At 41.3% G+C, this 18,644-nt stretch overlaps 1 protein-coding gene across 2 annotated transcripts in view; it reads left to right on the top strand.

Annotated features, from left to right (window-relative positions):
- DNAJC13 (DnaJ heat shock protein family (Hsp40) member C13) overlaps positions 1-17,217 on the top strand; it is a 106,763-nt gene extending 89,546 nt beyond the window's left edge. For both annotated transcript variants that reach the window (XM_010947740.3, XM_010947739.3), the window contains 10 exons: positions 1,321-1,395; positions 1,620-1,732; positions 3,745-3,914; positions 4,076-4,118; positions 4,501-4,674; positions 6,514-6,693; positions 6,997-7,137; positions 8,855-8,998; positions 11,182-11,281; positions 16,354-17,217. In XM_010947740.3, coding sequence (XP_010946042.2) covers positions 1,321-1,395; positions 1,620-1,732; positions 3,745-3,914; positions 4,076-4,118; positions 4,501-4,674; positions 6,514-6,693; positions 6,997-7,137; positions 8,855-8,998; positions 11,182-11,281; positions 16,354-16,460 — 1,247 coding nt within the window. In that variant the 3' untranslated portion in view covers positions 16,461-17,217. The remainder of the gene's footprint in view (positions 1-1,320; positions 1,396-1,619; positions 1,733-3,744; positions 3,915-4,075; positions 4,119-4,500; positions 4,675-6,513; positions 6,694-6,996; positions 7,138-8,854; positions 8,999-11,181; positions 11,282-16,353) is intronic.
- Positions 17,218-18,644: the final 1,427 nt, after the last annotated feature.

Raw genomic sequence — 18,644 nt, 5'->3', positions numbered from 1 at the left:
GATCGCTTTTCAAAGGCAGTTGCGATATGACTCCAACTTCACTGACCATCAGCATACTTTGCTGAGTCAGCTTTGCCAACCCCTTGGAAGTCGTGTTAATCCTGTCTACCTCCTTGAGAGCAGGAACTTGTCTGCCTCGATCATGGTGTGCTTCTGTGCCTTGCACGTGTTAGGAATTCCTTTTATGTTCAGTGAATTGAGTGGAGTGGGATTTCCAATGAATAATTTTCTTTTCTTTAATAAATAACATGTTTGAAAGTCATTTGCAGATGATTTTTACAACCTTTAGTTGGTTTTTCTTTTTTGTCAGTTTCCAACAGCTTTGTAAGCCTTCAGACAATGCAGAATTAAACTGATTGATGAAGTGAAGAATGCTACAGAAGTCATAGTTTGAAAGTCTTATTTTATATTTATATCTGATGTATACAGTCTAGTCAGTATTCTAACCTTACAGGTGAAACAGCTTACATCTAGATAGCTCAGCCTACCCTGCTATCATTTACGTCGTAGACCAAATTATCTTCCACTATTTGCTAAGGGACATTAAATACATAAAATTTTAACTTCCCCAACCCCCCTCCAAAGACTTGTTTTCCTTCAAAGCTGTGGTTAGAACAGTGATGAGTTTTCCATGAAGCATTATTTCTTCTAAAAATCTTTTGAGTGTTCATTCTGCCTGTTAACTTACCTCAGTCTGGCCACCAGTGTTTGTTGTTTTAGTCTCGGCCTAATACTTGGCAGCCTCCACCCTCTTTGCCAACTGTTTATTACTTTGGTCACCTGTCTGGTGCTGCCATTCGACTCTAGAAGAGCGAAGTCCAGTAGCCCTGCCTGCTTCAATGACAAGGGGTGAAAGGTGCCCAGACTGTGTCCAGAAGGATGCTGTTGGGTCTTAGATTGGAACAGTGTGTTGCAACTGCTACTTCCAACTCATTTCTGTAAGACAGTAGCACCGCATAAAACTCCTAGATCCCTGAACAGAGCATCTGCAGGGTGGCAGGAGGTGAGAAGATTTTGTTTGCACAGTGAACAGTGGGTAGGAAGACAGTACAGCATAGTGGTGATGCATGTGCCCTTTCGAGTCAGACATTCCTCTGTAAAAACTCAGCTGTACCACTAGCTGTAAATCCATGGGCTGATCAAGCTGGGCCTCCGCTTCCTCACTCATGACAAGATCAGAATACCTCTTTTGCTGGTTTTTGTGAAGATGAACATATGCTACCCTGTGTAGAACACCTAGTTTAGTCTCTGGCACCAACGCCCGGTAAATGTGTAAGCTGATGTGATGATACATTCCTTGAAATGTCTTTTACTCTGCAGGTCGTCAGCTTGTTCTGGAAACTCTTTATGCTTTGACATCAAGTACAAAAATAATCAAAGAAGCAATGGCAAAAGGTAATGAGTGAAGTGCTTTCTCACCTAATCACTCTCAGTAATTATGAAGCTTACTTTGAGCTGCTTTGTATAGTCTAATAAATGAGAAGAATGCTTTGGAAGGCTTACAGTTTTAAAAAAATAACTGCATTGAGTTTAAATAAGGTTGAAAATGAATTCTACTGATTATAAAAGTCATATTTTTTACATGGAGTATAAACACTAATTATTTTTTTCCTTCACAGGAGCTTTGATTTACTTACTAGATATGTTCTGTAATTCAACACATCCACAAGTTCGAGCCCAGACAGCAGAACTTTTTGCTAAAATGACAGCAGATAAACTAATAGGTCCAAAGGTGAGCACAAATAGGTTCTTAGAAAGAAATTAATTGTTAAAGCTCTGTTACTTTGATAACTGATTTCATGAGGTTTACCAAAGTCTGAGATGCTGAGGAAATAACCTATGTGAAAGCTGGAAGATCAACATACCTGAAATTGTCCCTGTGTATTACTAGTTAGAGAAAAAATATATTTGGGGAAGCCTGTGCTACAATTGAGAAGCCTTAAGGGAGTGTTTGAATTGCAGTGATAAAACTGTTCATCCCCCTTGAAGAAAGAAAAAAAGCGTATTTCAGTTATGTCAGAAGATAGGTGAGGTTAGATTTTCACACTTTGAGAATTGGCCTATGAAAGCAGCTCATGAAGGAGATGGTTATCTGTGTCCTTATACACCCCTTACGGGTGTATATACCAGCCTCTTGAAGTAAGGCCACACAGCACGTGAGCGTAATGGCACCCTGCTTCCCTTCTCTGCAGGGAGAGCTCACGCTGCGAATCTGGAGATGGCGAGATGATCTCTGGAACCACGGTCCAGTTTGTAGAGCAGGAACCTGTTAGAACAATACTTCTACATTGAATTGCATCCAGGCATGGGTGTAAACAAAGTCCCTTCTTCTGTTAAATCAGTTTCACATGAAGTAATGCTCACTGAAGCATTGTCTGTGCCAAGCCAGATATGAAATAAAGGCTCCTGAGCCCTCGCTTCCAGAGTCTGATTTCACTTCAGCAAAACAGGCTGCATTCAATTTGTTTTCTTTCTTGCCTGATCTCCCAGTTTAGCTATTGAGAATCTGTCACAGGACCTGGAACCGTTTTATTTTGAAAGTGTGGCTGATAGTTTGTCATCAGCAGGATTGATGAGATATGGGTGATTTTATTTGAATGTCTATAGAAAGGGTCTGTAAAATGAAGAATATTGAGTTTTCTTAAAGCTAGATTTGAGTAGCACGTAATTATAACATCTAATATTAGATGTTTTAAATAATGTTTTAATATTTAAAATAAATGTGTACTGAAATTATTTTGAGCTCTTCAGTAACTTTTTGACTTTTGAAGTAAATGAGGGATATTTTGCCAAGGTGAATATATTTACGTGTCAATTTTCTGTATAGTGAAAAATACAAGTATCAGCTTCTTTACTGAATGATTTGCAGCAAGGGATTCTAGAACTGGCATCAGTAACTTTTTCCCTTTTTGGTAACAGCTTTATTGAGATACAACTGACATACCACATAATTCACACATACAGAATGCACAGCTCAGCGGCTTGGACAACAGCAGTCAGTTACAGGGCATTTTCATCAACATGGGGAAAGGCCCGTCCCTTTCAGCAGTCACTTTCATTCCCCTTCCTCCCAGCACTTGTTGTCCTTGTAGCTTGGGCTTGGGATGTCGTATCTAAGAAACCATTATCTAATCTAAGGTCAGAAAGATCTGTACCTGTTTTTTCCTGTGAGTTTTATAGTTTTAGCCCTTGTATTTAGGTCTTAGACCCATTTGACCAAGAAAAGTGACATACCTGCTGTTTCGTAGATGCTCTCTGTCGTGTAACTGACACTTTCCGTTAGTTCATTGGCTGCTCGGAGGTTCAGAGCTCTTGATGTTTCTTTGTGTACTGAATTCATACTAGCATGTGGGGGGAGAGATGGAGGGATAGGCCAGCTGAGGGCCTTCTGGGAAGAGGGAGCAGCGTGTGCAGGGCAGGTTGTGGCCAGATGTGCTCTGGGAACTGCACACGAGTGGTGCTGGATTTTTTTTTTAAACATTTCTTGAATTTGAGGTGGAGCAAGGAAATGAAAACTGGATAGGCAAGTAGTAGCAGGTCGTTAGTGAGTCTTGTTACCTTTGGTTTATCTGTTAGTTACCAAGGTTCCTCTTCTCTCGCTGCCGAAGTTCTAGATGCTAGTTATGGCCCACAGCAGCCGTAACACAAAGTACAGCCACGTTCTATCTCAGAGAAATGTAAAGCAAACCAATACTGAGATGTTTCCAACGGGTCTGTTTTCTTTCTCAAACCTCTTTCATCTAGGTTCGAATTACATTAATGAAATTTCTCCCAAGCGTTTTTATGGATGCCATGAGAGACAACCCTGAAGCTGCTGTCCACATTTTTGAAGGAACTCATGAAAATCCGGAGTTAATTTGGAATGACAGTTCCAGAGATAAAGTGTCCACAACTGTTAGAGAAATGATGCTCGAGTAAGTAGAGACACACACATCATGACTTCCAGCCTTCAGGTGGAGTCACTGGGCAGGCGAATGAATGTTGTCTGTGGCCCCTCTAAGACTTACTCTGTAAAGGTTCATGAAAGTGTATCTTGTGACTGAAGTCTCATATCCTTCTGCTTTTTTTCCCCAAGGCACTTTAAAAATCAGCAAGACAACCCTGATGTAAACTGGAAGGTAAAATATGCTTTTATTCAGAGGAAGGAATTTTATGTTTTACTGTTTTATTGTTTTGGTTTTTTTTTTTCCTAATTCCTGCTGAGTCAGTTCAGTACCAGCCTTTTCCATACTTTGTCCTTAAGATACTTTAGGTCTTCCCCTGGAAGACAGGTTTTAAACATAAAAGTGGGAACACCCACTTTTGAAATAAGTAATTAAAGCACCTTTTCTGAATTTTATTAAGAGAAAATAAAACTTAACAATAATTATGATTTGATCTATTAATGACTGTTCAAGGACTAGTTAATTTCATGAGTTTCTTTAATAGGGTTTGCATTTCTTGATTAATGTACAGCTGACGATTTATTAAGTGACTTGACACTTCTTTCCCTGTTCAAAGCTGCCTGAAGACTTTGCTGTGGTGTTTGGAGAAGCAGAGGGTGAACTTGCTGTTGGAGGAGTTTTCTTGAGAATCTTTATTGCACAACCAGCTTGGGTTCTAAGAAAGCCTCGAGAATTTCTTATTGCACTTCTAGAAAAATTAACTGAGCTCCTGGAGAAGAACAATCCTCACGTAAGCTTCCGCCGTCAGCAAAACATTTCAGATAGTTTGCTGAGTATGTTGATGATGTTTCTGTTAAAACACCATCCTCACTGACCATGCGTTAAGAAGTGACTACCTCTTCAAACTATTTGGTACAAAATAAGATATAAGAATATACTGTACAGCACTGGGAATATACCAATATTTTATAATACTATAAATGGAGTATAACCTTAAAAATGTGAATCACTGTATTGTACACCTGTAACTTATATAATACTGTACAGCAACTATACTTTAATTTTTAAAAGTGGGGTGGGTATAGCTCAGTGGTAGAGTGCAGAGGTCCTGGGTTCAACCCCCAGTACCACTATTTAAGAAGTTTTTTAAATAATTCGCCACCTCTTTCAGTATAGCAGCACACTTAAATTCAAATATGCTCCTTCATCTTTTTTTTTTTAGCATGATCAGAAGTGAAACTCTTAGTAAAATGGTTATTTCTGAACCAGAGTTGGAGCTGTCTATATGGAGAGGATGCTGTTTCTGACAATTACAGAAGCTCTGAGAGAAGGATTCTGCCATCCCATTTCCAGCAACTGTATAGTTTTAAGGAGAAACCTAAATGTTCAGTGTAGAAACCTAAATAGAAGTGTGTCCTCCTAGGGCACGTTCGTCACTCAGCTTTCCATAGACGGTAGGGATGACCCTAGTTGAAGGGATTGACAGGAGAGTGGTAACTATGTGAGCGAACCTGCACCCTTGCTCAGAACCAACAGCTACCAGGAGAGCAGAAGTGAGTAAGAAAGTAGACTCGGTCTTGGTTTGGTCAGTCAGAAACCCTGACATACATAAGGAGTTGTTATTTAAACCTATAGATTGAAAATAATTGAAAGATGTGATTGTTGTTGGATTTAATTAAACACACTGGCTGTGGAGATGATGAAGAGCCCGAGGTGTGTTGTTAGATGGTCCTGGATCTCAGTACTGGCTCCATCCCCGACTAGCTCTGTGGCCTGGAGTAGGACCGTGTGACTCTGCCTCTGTTGCCCCATAGAAAGATAACAGCATGAGGCCGAGGTGTTCATGAGTTTTGATAACTGTGGAATGCTTAGCCTAATGTCTGGTGTATGTTGAGTACTTAGGAATTATTAGTTACTATCCTTAGCTTAGCAAGACTTTTTAAAAAATATTAATATTGTGCCAAATATGTACATACATCTCTTTTCCACAGTCACATTTCCCTTTACTAGGATCTTTACTACATACGTAGTTTGCTTAAAAAATGAAATCCTTAAGAAGTAGCAACTTAGAAAGGGAAAAACGTAAACCATTTTCCTTCTATATCACTTTTTGAGTACATCCCAATTTCCATGTTCATTTAAGACGCATTATGTTATGATATATGTCTGCATATAATGGTATAAGTTACAGGTCTTTTATCCACAATAGAAAGTTCATGGCAGTCAGGCGTGTTAATTAGTAGGATTTTTAATATAACTGGAGAAAACATTTCACTAGTGCTGTATTCTCATGAATTATTGATGTTCTTTGATACTAACGTTTCTATAACATTATTTAAAAATTTCCAATAGTATCTTTTGGGAGGTGATCTCTTACACCTGCGGTAGAAATGAGATGTGACGTTGCCCAGCGAAAGGCTGCTTAGATTAAGATACCACATTCTCAGAGTCCTTTAAATTCATGCCTTCCATCAAGATGGGGAGTTTGTTAGTTTTTTAGGATTTATGAGTCAATTTTCAAGTATCAGCACTTAGAACTGGTGGATCCCTAGTTTTTAACACCACATGATTACCGTGGACGTTTAAGACTTATCAGTATTTTATAGTTTGTTTGTTTTATTCCGTCCAGGGAGAAACTCTGGAAACTTTGACAATGGCCACAGTATGTCTCTTCAATGCACAGCCTCAGCTGGCTGATCAGGTCCCACCATTGGGCCATCTTCCCAAAGTTCTCCAGGCAATGAATCATAGGAATAATGCCATTCCGAAGAGTGCCATTCGGGTTATCCATGCCCTGTCTGAAAACGAGGTATGAAGAGTCCATTTAGTAGCTTATAGTTCTAGAATGGATCTGTTCTCTGTCTTCCTGGCTAACGTACATGCAGTATAAATCCTCTCCCTGCCTTGTGCCTTTCTCCATATGAGCGGCATGGTATTATAACAGTTCTCAAACCAGTTTAAATGATACCATTAATAGACTGAATTTGACTCGGTTCATTATTAAACTTGAACTGAATGTAGGTTTTTCATATATTTTATGACTGTGGTATTTACCGTGTTGTATAAAATATTGCTCACTCTGCGAGTAACCTTTTCTTTTTGGGCACTTAAGCTGTGTGTTCGTGCCATGGCATCTTTGGAGACCATTGGCCCACTGATGAATGGAATGAAAAAGCGACCAGATACCGTCGGTCTAGCCTGTGAAGCAATAAATCGAATGTTTCAGAAGGAGCAAAGTGAATTAGTAGCACAAGTAAGTGACTTTCTAGTTTTCTATTTTAGGGAAGCAAAAATACCAAACAAATAGATTTTCATTTACTTATCACTGATCAGGTTTCCCTTAGGAACCCAACTTAGGTTTGGCAGTGAGATAACTTGTGGGTTTGTGCATGCATGAGTTTGTATTTTATACACACACATACAAGCACATGTGTGTGTGTGTGTACACACAGAGAGAGGTGGGCCAGCTGCCGAAAATCCTACCAATGTCAGAGTACTTTTGTGATGTCTGACTTTAAATTTTGGTCATCTACTAAGCATTTATCCTTAGCTTGCTATGTAAAATTTGCTTTATCCTCTTTGGAAAGATTCATGCTGTTTATTCATTCCTTTGTTCATAAGTCATGTTTAAGAAATATACCAAGGTTTTTATTGTCCTTTTCAAAGAGGTTACCCACCGAATGAAAATAAGACTTGGTGGGTACCAGTGTAGAGTAGTAGCAGACACTGAGGGAACAAAAAACATAATTAATTTAAAAGCCTTGTGTAAGAGATCTTTCTAAACTATAACTCTTAAATATAACTGGATTATTCTTCATCTTAAAAACCCTTCAGTGGTTCCGCATTACCTGCCAGATGGCAGAGTGACACCTTGGCTTGAGTACAGGGCCCTGCGTGTCTGTTATCTGGCCCTCCTGTTTTCCCAGCCCCGTTTCCTCCCACATCTTCTCTCCCCACTCAGCCCCACTCCCACCCCTCACTCAGGCAGGCTAGAGGTGCTGGCTAGTCTCCAGGAGATAATTGGGCGCTCTGAGGTTCACACTTACAGTCGGCTGGTGGGGAGACTGCCGCATTGGCAAGAGCATGCGCTCGCCCTGCCACTTGGTGGCTCTGTGACCTCAGGCGTACAGGTGAGCCTTACAGTGTTCGGACTCCTCATCTGTGAAATGAAGCTACAGCTACCTCATCGGGTTGTCATGAGAGTAACAACTGTAAAAATGAGACACACTCATTAAACACTAGTTTCTTCCATGTCTTCCCTTTGAGTTTCAGAGGGGACCGTGAAAATGGTGTGGTACCAGAGTATTATGTAGCTTTTATTAGGCTGATAGGAAATGTATGGTGAATGCAAAGGTTGATGTTTAAGAAAATGTGAAAAAAAAATTAAGATTCTTCAAATATTAACTGCCCATTAGTATATGTCATTAGAGGAGGGAGCCCAGTTTAGTGGCTAAAAGCTAAGGTTCAGATACAGATTTTTTTTTTATTATTTTTTATTTTTGTTAGGGGAGATAATTAGGTCTATTTGTTTGTTTATTTTTACAGGAGGTTCAGAGGATTGAACCCAGGACCTCATGCATGCTAAGCATGTGCTCTACCACTTGAGCTGTACCCTCCCCCCTCAGACACAGAATTCATTATTGTCTAGCTCTGTGACTGTCAGCATGGTTTACCTCCGTGCATTGATTTTTCCATCAGTAATAATAATTGGGTCTGCACAATTAGGTGTTGGGAGGATTAAGTAAAACAATCAGTGTATACCATTTAGAATAGTTGATGGCACAGAATAAAATCTCATTAAATAAAAATATCATTATCATTAGATATCAAACCCCACTGGTCCCACATCTGGCATTAAAATAAAGCAGGTTATCCTCTTCCAGGTATGGTCCTAGGGGGAAATTATTTCTTCATAGGTGGTTTGTATTTTTTCAAGCATGTATATATATATGCTTAATATTCTCTTCTAGGCCCTGAAAGCAGATTTGGTCCCATACCTCTTAAAATTACTTGAAGGCATTGGCCTTGAAAATCTGGACAGCCCAGCAGCCACAAAGGCTCAGATTGTTAAAGCTCTCAAGGCAATGACTCGAAGTCTGCAGCATGGAGAACAGGTGAGTCTGCGCAGACGCAGCTTTGACCTGCTGATCACCGCAAGGTATTCTCAAAGCCGGGAGTCTTCGCCTTGGAGGAGCCATGCCCACCAACTCAGGTTCCACTTACAGCTGTGGTTCTGCTGGGATCTGGTTGGAGCAGATCCCAAGACCGAGGATGGACTAGCATAGCTGCCTCACAAAACACAAACTACATACTCAGCTCGTCACCCAGGAAGATTTTTTTTTTTGGATACTGATAGCACGTTGGACGATTCTTCAGCATAGAAAAACGTTGAGCATTTAGTGCTGGTTAAGATTAATTGTCAGTTCTAGGAGTTGTGGAATGGCATGTACATTTATTAACCGTCCCATAATTCCATTTTAAAAGATACGGAACACCATTTAAGTTGCATCTCTTTTTTTCTTTATTAGCCCTGGCACGGTGTTGTTTTCCTTTTTGTTTTGACTTAGATACACATTAGTGTGTTTCAGCTGCATGCACGTGCTGAGTGAAGCCAGTTCGGTGATTTAATTTTCCTCCCTGGCTTTATTCTTAATGTTATCTCCCATTCACTGTAACTATGTAGCCCCATCTGCTCATGCACTCTTTTTTCTTTTTTTAAAGTAGAGGTGAAATTTACATAGCATAAAACTATTTTAAAGTGAACAGTTGATATTTAGTGCATTAACAGTGTTGTGTAACCACCACCTTATCACCACCACCTTTCCCAAAAGGAAAATCTGTACCCATCAAGCGGTTATTTCCTATTTCTCCCTCCTCGCCAGCTTCTAGCAATCACCACTCTGTTTCCTATTAATTCATCCATTCTGGATATTCCATGTAAATTGAATCATACAGTATGTGACCTTTTGTGTCCAGCTTCTGTCACTTAACCGTGCTGTTGAGGTTCATGTATGTAGTAGCATGTTACAGAATTTTATTCCTATTTAAGACTGAATAATATTCCATTGTATGTGTTTGCCATAGTTTGTTTACTCATTCATCCGTTGACAGAGATTTGGACTGTTTCTACCTACTGATGATCTTCTGTAAATTTAAATTGACTTAAAGCTTTCCTTTAATGAACCCACTGTGTCTGTATATTCCAACTAAAGAAACATTTTTTATGCTATTGTCCATTCTAGCAATATCATCATTTGAACTATTTAAAGTGATAGTAAAGAAGAGAGACAGCATGTGTTGCTGCAGCCATTAACTGTGTGTTTAATGAAGTATTTTGGGGGTTCGCCTATGAATGTTCTGAATGCCAGGCAGAGGCTAACACTCCTGTGTACCATGTGGAAACAGTTGTCTTCCCTTTGACTTTCCTCTGGGTTCCTGTTGATGAAAATTAGCAAAAGCAATTTCGACACCCACCTTCCACTCCCAAGGGGAGGAAAGAAATACGATAGTTTACAAAACAGGAGTTTCACCACCTTCACAACTAATCATCTCCATCGTTGCTTCCTTCCAGGTTTGGGTTAGGGGGTCTCTTGGACCCATATGGTTCTCTGTGTCTCTACTCTGATGCTTACCCCTAAATTATCTGGCACTGTCTGTCTCCCCTGCTAGACTGAAGGCCCTTCAGGGGCAGAGAATGTCTTTCTCATCTTTGTGTCCACTGTTCAGTCCACATACAAGGTGGTCAATAAATATTTGATCTGAATTTGATACACGAAAGAGATCCTCTCAATTTGAATTTCGTAAACTTTTTTTAATCTGTTACAGAAAGAAACATGTCTTTCAGCTTAGCTCAGTACAATTACACACACAGTATTCACACCCTCGTGTGTGTGTCACGGAGCAGCTTTACCCATTTTACAGCTGATGCGCTGATGCTTTCTATGTAACCTGTTTCATTTTCTCAAGTGTGTTGATCACAACCCTCTTCACTGATTTCATAAATCTTCTATTTTAACAGGTCACACCCATAGTTTGAAAGAGTGCGTTAGCTTGAGTTTGCAGCAGGAATACTTCCTGAGTCCGCACCACACTGTCAGCCAGTTGTAGGGACTTTTTGGTCTGGTTTAACTATGAGTGCCTGGTGTCGAATGCTTGATGAGTGCTAGGTCTTGGTCCCTCTTTGGATCTTCCCTCAGCTGGCTTCTGTTTGTCTGGGAAGTTTGTGTTTTCTCGTTAGTTTCATCTACCAACATCCAGCCTTTAATTTATGTTCAAGGGGTTTGTTTTACTTCCCCAGGTGAATGAAATCCTGTCTCGTTCTTCAGTCTGGAGTGCCTTCAAAGATCAGAAACATGATTTGTTTATTTCTGAGTCACAAACAGCAGGATACCTCACAGGTAAACCGCACCCAGTTCTTTACAACATATGGCGGAAGCCACTTGGACCTTCCTTTTGTCCTGACTAGATCGAAAATGGCAGTTAGAGGGTTTTCCTAGGCCACCCAGTACCTGTCTCAGAGGTGCCGTGGGCACACGGTGGGCCTCTGGTTCTAGCCCGGACAGCAGGCGAGCTGCTGGGGTGTTGAATGTGTTCTGACTGAAACGTGGACTTTGCTCAGTTTTGACCCAGTTAATCAACATTGTCATATGTTATATTTGGAGCATGGCTGTATTAAAATGTTTATCTTGAACATGAAAGAGTGGAGAAATAACTACTCAGAAGAGGCAGTATCAGAAACGTGAGAGCGTCATTCTCTTGCTGTCAGAACTTCTGTTGAAGTTCCGAATGCGTATACTCACAAGTGAAATGCTTTTCTTCTATGTTTCCAGTGATTAATCTGTAGTTTTACTAAATATTTAGGGTTTGTCCTCTAGGAGGAAATGTGTGGGTACCGTAAAGGAAAGGATGTTTTACTGTCTAGAGCTCAAAAGAGAATACACTTTAGAAGCTTGGGACACTTGTCCATTTGACATACTAATTGCATAATAATTTTGGAATGCTCGTTTTCATGCTGGCTTCTGTTTGAAAAAGTCAAAGCATTCTGTTGCTGAATGCTGAAAATGACATCTAGTTTCTGGTGTAAACTTTTCAATTTGAAATTAGCTTTAGGAATATGAAGTGGTCCTTGCTGTCTGCCTGAAATTATACAAAAAAAAAAAAAAAAAAAAAACTCAGCCCTGTATCCTCTTCCAGCTAGAGATGTTGTAGGTGAACTGAGAGAAGAAATTATTACCCATTGTTTCTCATACCAGTGTAATTGTTTTTTAATCAATCCTGTTTTATAGAAGTTTATAAATTGTGAAGGCTCAATCTTGAATATTCAAAAATAGGGACTTTGTAGAAAGTTTTGCATGGTTTTAAGTTTAGGCTTGGTTGTGACATTACTGATTTTCCTTCACTGTGATGACTTTAATATTACCCCACTAAAATTCATAAGCAGAGCCCTAAAATTTATGAACATGTGGTGCTGTGGCTGCTGGCCATGTGTGCACATCAGGAGTAGAGGGCCACACATGTCCTTTCTAACTTGCCCGTCCCCTGTCCTGTGGTCTCTGTGGTGAGAAATACCTAGAATGTGGCCTTAGTCTCTTCTGTATCTCCCTTTCAAATTCAGGGTAAAGCTGAAGCTTCTAAGTAGGAGTATGTTCTTATAAACACACTGAAGACTTACTTCTTTAGACTCTTTTTTCAAAGATTTACTCAATTCCACGTTTTTGAGGCACTACACTCATTACTTTGTGTGTAAGAATGTTATGATTGGATAATCTGTCTTTTTTTTTTTTCTAGCTGAAAGTAAACTTCTTTAAAATTTGGCCCTGAAGAAGTTAAGATGTAGATTATAATCGTCCCTACAGGAGGTCCTCTTCTGATTCTCTGTGTTGTTCTTTGTACTTAGGTTAGCATTCATTGACTTCACTTGGAATAAAAGACTGCAGGTGGTCCTTGACTTACTCACAGGCTGTGGGTCAACGGATCTGTGGTTAGAATACAGGAAAAATACAGGGAGTAAACAGGTTCCTGTCTGTGCCTTCCCTTTACTTGGGTCCCTGGGGTGGCCTCTGGATGAGGTGTGGGAAGCAGCTGTAATGGGCTGTAAGGGATGAAGAAGGTTAGGGAAGAGGAAAGGGTTTATAAATTTCTTCACATCCTTGGTCCGGCTCAAGGGGCAGCAAGTTCTGTGTAAAGCCGTCAAGGGGAGACGGTGTAAATTCCAGCCTTAAAAGGGCCTGATGCGACTGTGGCCACTCTGAAGGTCACTGCTGAAGCCTGCAGAGACCGCAGCCAACATGGGACCACCTGGACTAGCTCTGAGCTGCGTGCTGGCTCCCAGATTGTCCAGTTCTTAGCACGTCATCGGTCTGGGGTGTTCTTTTGTTGAGTTGTGAAAGTACTGCCAGTTGAACTGGTGTGTATTTATTGCCTGGGTTGCCAAATGTTTTCTTTTTTGTATTTGAGCTTTTCCATTGATGTATTGTATGTCATGTGTTTAATCAAAGGGGCAGGTGCTTCTGGTAATGACAAAATCCCACTATGTGGAACTCCGAGGAATGTGTACGATGTTGTGTTGAACTGGAATTTGAAATTTACCTCACCCTACCTTGAGAAGATTCAGATTGTACTAAGCCCCTTTCTAATCAATTTGCAAGTGGAATAAGGTGCTGTGAGAACACACATCATTACCAGCCCTTTTCTTCTGACAACGTGTGGGTGAGGTTGGCAAATAAGTGGAGTTTTGTTTAGGAGATGGGGAGAGATAAAAGTAAGTTAAAAACTATTTCAGAAAAAGATGGAAATGACCAAAAATGTATTTATGACTTTCTTCTTCCTGGCTGCTGAGCAAATGTCACTCAGTCACATTCAGGATCTGGGGTAAAAACAAAAACGTCTGAGGCAGGATTACTCAGTGTTGATAAATGGAGACTGGCTCTCTAAACTGGCGTATTGTTTTGTTTTATGGCAAGTGTGCATGTAAAAGTTCCTCAGTGGGATTTTACCCATGCTGCGAGTAAGCTGTGGCTCCTTGTTGTCCAGGGCCCTGTGAGGAAAGTTTCCCTAAGGTCAGTGTCAGTTTATTGTAGGACATTGCTGCTAAGAGAGGGCTTCCTTTTTTTGTTTTCCCCACTGAGAGTCCTGTGTTCATTTTCACCAAAGCCCAGGCTCCTTCCGCTTCTCCATCCTGGCAGCAAGTTCTGTGCTGTGGGGGTCTCTGTTAATTTCTGTCTTTTCTCATCCCTCTTAAGCCCAGCAGCCTTACAGTGAGCCCCGTCCCCATTGCAGGGAGCCCCTACTCTTTCGTCCACCTTTCTCTGGAGAACGCACTGTCCCGTCCCATCCACCTGAGCAGACTAGCTTCCGGTCCCTAGACACCAGATGTGTCCTCACGGAGAGGCCAGGGGTGTGAGGGAGAGAGCACCTCAGACTTCATTTACAGAAATTCCAGCAATTGGTTATTTTTCCTAAAGAAGCAAATGGTGGGGCTAGAATTGGGACTCTTCTGGATAATCCTTCTAGGCCTGTCATTCATAATTTAGATTTTAGCCCAGAGGTTCCCAGGCGTTCTCAGTTAACAGTGCCCTTAATATCTTAGTGATTTTTTTTTCATCTACCTCTAGGCCAAAAGAAACAAATACTTAATGAAGTTTATTAAGTAGTTCAAACAACTTGAGAGTAGTTGTTTGTATGGCATCCAGCAGATGTCCCTGTGTCAAATTTACAGTATCCGGCAGGGCCCTCTGTGAACTTGGGGCAGGATGCCTCGGCACACAGTTTGAGAACCACAGCCATACTCCATTCTCCATATGCAGCAGTCATGATCTGGTCTCATAATCTATTCGTTTGATGTGAACCAAGCCGGGCCCACAGTCAGAAGTGCTCAGGAGCCTTACCAGTCTGGAGTGTTCAGGGCTTCATTCTGAAGGGTTGCCCTTGGTGCGACCTCCTCGGTAGTTCCCTAGCCGCCGTCCTGCTGCTGCGGTTCCGAGTGGGCAGGTCGGTGGGACGTGCTGTGGCAGTGTGGCGCAGCAGCTCTGACCCGCCTCGTCGGGGGGGGTGGGTGTTGACCTGGTGGCCCTCGCCTGAGCAGTCTGTGAAGGCCTGGTGTCCTGATCGCTGGAAAGCAGGGGCTGATAGATGCAGGCCCACGCTGCCGCAAAAAGGGAAAACCCTTCGTCTGAGTTCAAAGGCCCGCGTGCCTGGGCACTCTGGTGGCGTGTTGCAGCTCACGCAAGCTGAGCTGTCCCCGGCCGCTTGTGACCACGCACCAGATGCACGGTGTGCTCATTTCACATCCTCAGTGCAAGTGCCCAGTCTGAGGTGAAAAACAGGATGAATCTGAATTCTGCCCCTTTTTCCTACATCAGTGCCTGTTAGACCTTAGCCTGCATTAAACTGCTCTGCTGTTTGCACCTCCTTACAACTTCCCTTGCTGCTTATATTTCTTTTCTCCCCTCAGGTGTCTCTCCTTCCCTTCTAACTGGCAGCAGTCCCCTTCACCTCAGGAGCGGGCTTTAGATCCGCTCTGCCAGGCAGCTTGCTAACTTCTGTGTAGCTCTCTGAAGCAGGTAGAGAACCGTTTTGCTACATGCATGCCGCGTCCACTGCCTTCCTAGTCCTAACCCTTCAGTGTTCCTTAGCTGTTTGCCTTGTTTCCTGTGATTTCACCTACAAGTATTGCTCAGTATGTGGTCTGATGCTACAGTGCAGTGCCCCCTACAGACACTCTGTACGCTGTGCAATGTGAGATGTACTTAACGTCTCACTGGAGGGCTGAAGCCGTTTTAGGCTCATAGGATACATCTGGATGAATGCTGGCTGAGGTAATAGCCTTTTCAGGCACTGGGGACTCTTAGAATGAAAGAAGACGTATAAAACTAAAATACTGACACCTTTTCCACAGCATTCTGATTTTGACCTATGAAAGATGTCTAGAACCTGCCTTTTCTTTTTCACAGACCTGGGTGTAGCAACCCTGTTCATTTGGTGTTACTTGTTCTAACAGCATTTCTTTGCACCAAATGAGAATAGATTAACTTGAATGTGGGTAGAAGGTTTTTTGTTGGGAATTTCTTCAAGTATGACTTTTGGATGGGCTGACCAAGTCCAGTTTCTCTCCTCGGTTCCCATTTTTTCTCATTTGACATTAGCTATCCTTCAGCACCCAGGATTTTTTGAAAGATTGACCTCCCCAGATGTGAGAAGGGAAAGCTTTTCCGTATTTCCACACCAGTGTTACTGCCCAGCATACATTTTGAAATGACTTTTACCTTTGTTAAATAGTAGAGGCAAACCCTGAAAACAGTGCTGTGTTGTAGCTGTTGGTTAAGGCTTAGTTGTACACTTAGACAATCCTAAGAGATTATCAGTTCCTTGTGATGGGGTGCTTGACCCGGTCCTGACATTTTTGTAAAGATCAGTGTCTTCACATGACCCTGCTCTTCAGAAGGTGTGTCTCTTCCTCTCTCTCTTGCAGGCCCTGGAGTTGCTGGCTACCTTACTGCAGGGACATCCTCGTCGGTCATGTCTAACCTGCCGCCTCCCGTAGACCACGAGGCAGGCGACCTTGGCTTTCAGACTTGAAACTTTCATGAGAGACGATAAATGCTGAAAGGCCAGTGCCCGATCCACATTCCTACAGCTGATAACGTTGAAACAGACTTACTGCCTTTCTCCTGGTTTCATGACAGTGTTATTCCTTTTTCTATAAATATATTTTTATTTAGGAAAGAAGTCAGTGATTCTAATAGTATCACGGTATAAGAAAGCATTCTGTGGATCAACCTAAGTGGATACACAAGAATTTTTTTTCTTGATGTATGTAAGCACATTTTGTTCCTTTATATCTGTTTACAAGACTGTGAATCAAAAAGACAAAACTTTCTTCCTAGTTTTTATAATGTTTTTTTGAATTAGTGTGACTGTGGTGTTGCACTGCAGTCTACAGAAATCGGGAAATCTAAGTGACTACCCCTAAGAAGGGCATTTCCCTGTCCTGCCTCCAGTCCGCGTGGCTGTCCGCCCATCGGCGGACACAATTAGGTTTCGTCTCTGCACCTGTTCCCTGGTTTCCTCTCCTCAATCATTAACCTTCTGAGAGCTCACAGTACACGTCGGTATGTATAACTGGCTTTACCAAATTGATTGAAAAAGGAGCTTGTGCAAAAAAAATTTAAAAACAGATGTCAAGATGTTATGTAAGAGATTAGTGTAATTGTGAAATGTTCTATACATTATCAAATATATAAAGCTTTCTATATTGAATGTACATTATACAGATCATTCATATGTGTACATAAAATTTTAAAAATAAAGGGAATTGACTGCTTTGTTAATGAGATATGTTTGTTCTGGTTTATTTTTTCCTTTTGAAGACCTTGTATGTCTTTATTTCTAAGACAGACTTAGTGGTAGCAGACAGACTTGGCCTCCCACCCTCAGCTCCTCCCACAGACCTACATACCTGATCCTTCCTAAATCCCTTCATTGGTATTTCAGCCACATGTACGTTTCCAGACGAGATGGTGTCTCATTTACGTTCCAGACGGTATTCAGGAATGGGTCAGGCTGTTAATAGTTTAATGTGTGTGACACATTAATTCCCATGTTTTTAAGAGCAGAGAAATTTAAAGAGCAAGAGGAGATTTCGAATAACAGAGATCTCAGCACGTAGATCACAAACTACAAGAAAATCTAAATGTGTAAAATATACAAACACTTCTCAAAGAATAAGGAAATACCTAAACCTCCAAGTTGCCTTGGAAAGGAAGAACCAAGTTTCTTCCGCAGTTAATGTGCAAGGAGAGCTGGAATAGACCCTTATTCCTGTCGTAAGTTGCTAATTTAGAATTTTGCATCAGGTTTATCATCTCTCAAATATGGAGTAATACGCCCATGTTAGTATTTTCACGTGTAACTGGGGTTTTAGTTTCTAAAGGGCAATACTTCGTCATAAAAATATGTTCACTGAAACAGATTCTAATATCTAATTTGGGAGTAGGTGTTTTAGGAGAGCATAAATCAACACAGCAGTGTATTCCCTTTAAATACTAAGAGAACATAAGCATTATGAATATTTACAATATTTCAAGGCCCATTTAAGTGAGTCTGCAGGCGTTGCCCTGTGGATACAGTAATAGCTCATCTTTATTGAACATCATGCCAAGCGTTGTATGAAGTGCCATGTGTGCATTGACTTCATCTGATCCTCAGAGCAAACCTGTGGGCTTCTTGCTGATTTAATCCCCGTCTTCTGGGTGAAGAACGAGGAGCTCAGAGAGGCAACGCAACTTAGCAAATGTCACACAACCAGTGAGTAACTGAGAAAGCAAAAGTCCTTTTACTTGATACCGTAGTCTGTATTCTGAGCCACTATCCTAAAATAGCAATAATCTCAAGTGTATGTGGTTTATGTGACTAGAAAGACTGAGTAGTTATGTTTTTAAACATTTTTTGTTATAAGCTAAAACAGATAAAGAAAATCTCACTCAAAAAAATTAGTCTAATGAATCATTTATAAGGCAAATCACCCTTGAAACTCCCACCCAGGTCAAAAGCTTTGTCAGCCTCTCCAGAAGCCCCTCCGTGTGGCCCCTCCGTCCCTTCAAAAGTGGCCACTTGTCCAGCACTCCCTCGTGTGCCTTTGTAGTTCATCAGCCAAGTGCACGTCTCTAGGCACCAGAGTTGGGTCTTGCTCTTTTTCTTTTTTAAATATGTCTTCGAGTCTCTTTTAATCTGGCTGCCCCTCCATCCCTTTCTTTTCGCCAC

This window comes from Camelus bactrianus, chromosome 1, assembly GCF_048773025.1.
Source record: "Camelus bactrianus isolate YW-2024 breed Bactrian camel chromosome 1, ASM4877302v1, whole genome shotgun sequence".
NCBI classification, from domain to species: Eukaryota; Metazoa; Chordata; class Mammalia; order Artiodactyla; family Camelidae; genus Camelus; species Camelus bactrianus.
Note: the sequence above shows the minus strand (reverse complement) of the source record. Positions and strands in the feature narration are given on the sequence as shown.